The 6,000-nt window shown below is 42.4% G+C and overlaps 1 protein-coding gene across 2 annotated transcripts in view; it reads left to right on the top strand.

The window, feature by feature from the left end:
- Window positions 1-6,000, top strand: part of LOC147026270 (rho-associated protein kinase 2-like) — a 169,766-nt gene that overhangs the window by 88,626 nt on the left and 75,140 nt on the right. For both annotated transcript variants that reach the window (XM_085881524.1, XM_085881525.1), the window contains one exon: window positions 1,406-1,490. In XM_085881524.1, the coding sequence (XP_085737650.1) occupies window positions 1,406-1,490 (85 nt within the window). The remainder of the gene's footprint in view (window positions 1-1,405; window positions 1,491-6,000) is intronic.

Consider the following 6,000-nt stretch of genomic DNA (forward strand, 5'->3'; position numbering starts at 1 on the left):
ATACATTTTTGATTTAAGGAGGACATTACAACTAACAAGCTTCACAGATATCAAGGGCGTGGACTAAAAATACACCATTATCATGCTTATCAGAGTTTTATACAACAGAGCTGTAACACGAGTCTTGAGAGAGTGTAGTAGACAAAGCCGCGATGACGACTGCAGATGCAATCCACTCGCCAAGCCAAACAAAAATACTCTTCGAGTAAAAACCTACTCCAAAAACCAGCAATCATCATCATCATCATCATCATCATCCATCATCCATCATCCATCCAATAATTACTTCTACTACCAAAGGTGGATGGGGTTATGTTTTCACCCCTTGTCTGTTTGTGAACAGGATATCTCAAAAAGTTGTGGATGGATTCGGACAAAATTTGGTGGACAAGTTGGGTGTGTGATAAGGAAGAATTGATTCGATTTTGGTGAAGATCCGGATCTGGATCCGATAATTTTTTTAAGTGATTCTTCAGCATTGAGAGATGGTGCTAAAAACAATATATAGCATATCTCAAAAGGTTGTGGACGAGTTATGACAAAACTTGGTGGATGAGTTGGTTAGGTGACAAGAACATGCTGATTACATTTTGGTTTATGTCCGAATCCAGATCCGACCTATCGATGTGATGCAAAACCCAAACTGTTCAGCCAGGTGAAGGTATGCGCTCTCCTGAGTGCTATTTTAGTTATTTCTCTTATGGAGAGAGACCCTCTGATCATCAGTGTCCACAAAATGAGGTTGGACAACAGGCTTTACACCCCCTTTTGAAGGAATACATGCTTTCATATGCTTCGACCACCAATGGCACCAAATCAGAATGAGTTATTTTAAAAGTGACGTCTGACTCTGCTCGGATGCATTCAACTAAATGAGCTATCTCGCTTGCAGTTATATTAAACCACCTGAATCATGCAACGAAGAACTAGTCTTGCTCATGAAGGCCAGTGTCGGTCTGCGTTGACGGTATACATTGATTTGAGGTATGCTAACCGCCGTGGGAAGCGAGGAGTAGCTGATGTTTCGGACGTTAACCCTTCGTTGTCTCTTGCACCCCGAAACGTCAGCTTCTCCTTGCTTCCCACAGCGGTTATTATACCTCACTCGACATTCTGTTGATTTCATCCATTGTTCACCCAAAGGAATATTAACCCAATTAATTTATAAAAACAAAATGTAGCCCTCGGTTTAACATCTACTGTGGATGGATTCAGACAAAATTTGTCTGAATTTAACAAATGATATAATTATGAAGAACTCATGAGGCTGTGCCATTATTCCTGAAAATGTCACAGAACTTGCTGCTAAACTTTGTGATGACCACTTGTTTATATTGGTCATTGCATCATTTGCTTAATTTTGACTTTTTTGTTGTTTTTTTTTTTACCCCCCTGCACCACCCAGAGATGTGAAGCCAGACAATATGCTCCTGGATCGTAATGGCCATGTCAAACTGGCCGATTTTGGCACTTGCATGAAAATGGATGCGGTAAGATTGGGAAATGTTTTTGTGCAAAACATGACCAGAACTCTGTGTTGGATTAATTTGACATTTCTAGAATTACACGACCGGTCAGAAGTTTTCGAACACCCCCATTTTTCCAGTTTTTACTGAAATTTAAGCAGTTTAATGTTTCAATGTACTCTGAAATTAAAACATAGAACAAATAAACAATTTCAGATAAAAAAAGAAATCATGGAATCGTTTTGTTTAACAAAATTTAATCTAAATTTTTGACTCTTCAAAGTAGCCACCTTTTGCAGATACAAACAGCTGAACATACTCATGGCATTCTTTCTACAATGGAAATCAAATATTGTTTGGAAAGTTCTTTCCAACACAGTTGCAGAAATGTGTTGCACGGGTCGGTTGCTTTGCTTTCATCCTTCTGTCCAGTTAATCCCAAACCAGCTCGATGGGGTTTAAGTCTGGAGACTGTGCCGGTCATTCCATGATTTGAAGCCCACCGTGTTGTTCTTTTCTTCTAAGTTAGTTCTGACAGAGCATGGAGGTATGTTTTGGGTCGTTATCTTGCTGGAGGATGAACCCCTGACCAACGAGGCATAGACCAGAGGGTATTGCATGGCGCTGCAAAATGCTGTGGTAGCCCTTTTGGTTCAGCGTGCCAGTCAGTCTGTGTAAGTCGCCGACTCTGGATCCAGCAAAAGAGCCCCAGATCATCACGCTCCCTCCTCCATGTTTGACAGTTGGTGTCACATACTGAAGAACCATCCTTTCACCTACTCGACGGCGTACAAAAACATTGCGTGATGAATTGAAGATTTTAAATTTTGATTCATCGGTCCATAAGACCTTCTTCCCTTTTTCAGTAGTCCACTGCCGGTGCTTCATGGCCCAGGCAAGCCTCTTTTTCTTATTTTGCCATCTTAGCAATGGCTTTCTTACTGCCACTCGACCTGTCAAACCTGCAGCTCGAAGTCTTCTCTTCACAGTTGAAACTGAGACTTCCTTACTTCGACCAGTGTTAAGCTGTGCTTGAAGCTGCTGCTCTGAGCCGCCTATCACACAAGCTGTTGGCACTCAGAAACCTGTCTTCTGATTGTGTTGTGGCTTTGGTTCGGCCAGACCTCTTCCTGTCAGAGTTTCCTCCAGTTTCCAAGTGCCTTTTGATGGTGTAGGAAACTGAACTCACTGACACCTTGGCTTCTTTGCAATTTCTCTAAAGGAAAGACCAACACTTTTAAGGGTTATAATGGTCTGTCTGTCTTCCTTTGTTAATTGTCTTTTTCTCACCATTATGATAGCAATATACTACTTCCTGCAGTGTAATATTGTCCAAATAATGCTTCAGAGGGTGCAGCAACACAGTCTGTTCCAACACTGTTTTTATACAGACAGAGGGTTTGTAACTGATCAACGAAAGTTGGGACATCTGTAGGAATTGTTTGCATCAACTTTCAAGGCTTAATTTACTTCAATCGCTGCAGAACAGCTGCAGTTGCTAACCCATTACTTGTTCCCTGAAAAGGGCCTTTTTTAACAACTGAAATTGACATTATTTTTTCAGTTTTTGGTAACCTAAACTTTTTTTTTAACCTCTGGAAGTTTACCGCTTCGCATTGTACCATTTCAGGTTATTCACTGGACTTGAACTGCTTAAATTCCAGTAAAAACTGAAAAATGGGGGTGTTCTAAAACTTTTGACAGGTAGTTTATGTCTAGTATGACTTGCTGTTTACAACATAACAAAATTACCAGCAGAAAGAGAGGGGGGGGCATACCAACGGTAGGATTGAGCAGCAAAATTGTGGGCGACTTTGACGATTAGGGATGTGAGGAAAATGAGGACGAGGTGGACAATATGGATCCAGAAGCGAACTCTCAAGAAGGAAAATCGGTGGAGTTGGGGAGAGTTTTCGAGGGTAGAAAAGATCATGGTTTTGGATGGGGGATGATCTGAGATGGTGGCGAACAGCTTTCTTGAAAACCTGGAGGAAAGAATAAGATTGAAGAGAATGTGGTAGTTCATTCCACAGGTGGGAAAAAAAGCGGAACAATTCAAGTAGAGGTGTGCAGTGTTTCTGGATTTTGGTTGTTTCACCAGAATAGGGTTGTTGGCAGACCTTGTGTGCCCTACAGAAACCTGAGGGGGGGGGGGGGAGAGGGAACAGAAAGAGCAGAGGGTGAAATAGTGCAAGCCCACCAACCTGTCTGCAATACTCAGATTATACAACGTACTTGATAGAAATACTGCCCTCCTGCTGAGGAAAAGGCACAGCTCGTACTGAGAAGATGGCAGAGTGTTTACCTGAAATCTGCTCCCCATCGCACATCACCTTGTTGAGGAGAGGGGTGGAGTTTGACCTTCGTGCTGAGGAGAGAGCCGGATCAAGCAAGCCACAAACTCGGTTTTATATAACCTCATTTATACTGTGTTGATCATTCCATCAGACATTTATTGACTCCTTTTAAAGAGAAAATTGCATCATTTTTGAGATAAATCAAGGTTCATGAAGGCTGGAGGAGCAAGATTAATTAAATACTGATGATTAAGTGGCAGGAAACATGTGAACTTGGACATGATGGGCCAAATGGCCTCATCTTGTGTCAGAGTTCCTGATACACCTTATTGTAGTTGAGTGAAAATTTGTTCTGGACATACAAAGGGAGGTGATTCCAGAGGTGGTTAAAAAGGGGGTGTGAAGGAGAGAATGCCGGGGGAATGCAACGTCGATGTTCGAGGCAGTTTTTATCCTTTTACGCATCTATCTCAAGCATCGGATTAATCTCTCGATTTTGTCTCCAACTATTTCACCAAGTTGCTGCTTTTGTTGTGCAGTGCATACCTTGTCCTTGACGGTCAATGATGCTGGCTCCAGCAATAAATTTGGTCTTGCACTAACTCCCTCTCTCCGATCTCAGTAAACATAAACCAACAACCTACTTTTATGTGAGTTGACATGTTTGATACTTTGTTTGTATCCATGCAATGTATCTTACCAAAAGTAACTTTGTAAGAAGTTACGGCCAATTTACTCCACCAGAAGCATCGCCTTCCTACGGGAGCGTAATACCCCCTCCCTCTGGCGGGGGTCATTAAAGCACTTGCACGATGCAATGTGTACAGTTAAGTGCAAAATTACAAGGCATCTCCACAGCTGACTTGTAATAACCTCTCCCGCCACCACCGGGTGGCGCTATACGGTATACATTTGCATCGATAATTTTCCTCGCCCACTCCTCCTGAATCCCCATGACTACAAAAAAAATTTAATTGCTAAAACTTTCTCAGGCACACCCCAAGTACAACCACCAAATTTCAACTCATTTACCCCAGCGGTTTAGGGTTGCATACAAATCAAACAAATACAAACACACAACCTAAATTTTATATATATATATATATATATATATATATATATATATATATATATATATATATATATATATATATATATATATATATATATATATATATATATATATATGTATTTTAGTTGCGGTTCTGCGAAACCAGCACTCCCCTGGGGCAATGGCACACAACAGTTCCCCATGCAGTTATTTCATTGGTATTCATTTTAGATAGCTCTTCCCTTATGTGTCGTGGGTTTCTGGGACAACGTGCATTGCAAGGGCTTTAGGTAGTGTTTTCCTTTCCATTCTTTACATCATTTTGCTTTGCTGCACATGCAAACCTTTCCTTCCTTCATCATCCATGCACACCAACCAGCATAGTAACAGGGGCAACTCATTTGCATATGCGTGCCCTTTTCCATACAAACCATGTGCCATTATTCAAAAAACATTCCACCTCAGTTTTCACCAGACTTGAACCTGAATGTTACATTTCTTGCACTATCAAGATTCCTTTGTAAAAAATCACCCCACCATCGGACCACAACCCAAGCTCGCTTTCCTTCGCCATTAACAGCCGCAATGAATGACTGACCACCTCCATCATGAACCGCCTCTTGACCGGCAGGAGACGGGGGAGCCTGATGCATCATAGTCGATACTCGGGTCTGGATGTTCTGGCATCTAACTTGAAGCGCAAGAGTGTGTGAGACTCCATTCGACATTGCGTGGATAGCCCAAGCGCTGCACTTGATTACGGCCCTCATTGGGTGTCTGGTATATGTTCGTGGCTGGAGAGTGCAACCAAATACACTGCCACCATGTTAACCTCAGAGATGGATTGCGTAGCAGAGATCAAGGCGAGTGAAGCCATTTCCGCTGCCGAGTCTTCGCATGGGTGAGCTTGCACCAGGGTAATAGTCTTTACACCAATGAGGGTGCTGAAAAACACTCATCGCTCCACCTGATTCGCTCCCAAGCCCCACTCTCACTGGGGATTTTTTTTTTAAGGCTAAGTTAGCTGGCTGCGTGTTCTTCTTCTTGAGGCCACAGTGCGGTGAACAACGGAGTGGGTGGAGCCAGCGGAAAGGAGTGTAATGAAGCCTACAGAGCGGAGTGTGAAACGAGCGGGAAAGCCAGACGCCAGACCGAGCGCAGTTTAGATAAACCTTAGCATTTACAT

This window comes from Eptatretus burgeri, chromosome 5 (genome assembly GCF_056783735.1).
Source record: "Eptatretus burgeri isolate ZD-2024b chromosome 5, Ebu_testis_v1, whole genome shotgun sequence".
Taxonomy (NCBI): Eukaryota; Metazoa; Chordata; class Myxini; order Myxiniformes; family Myxinidae; genus Eptatretus; species Eptatretus burgeri.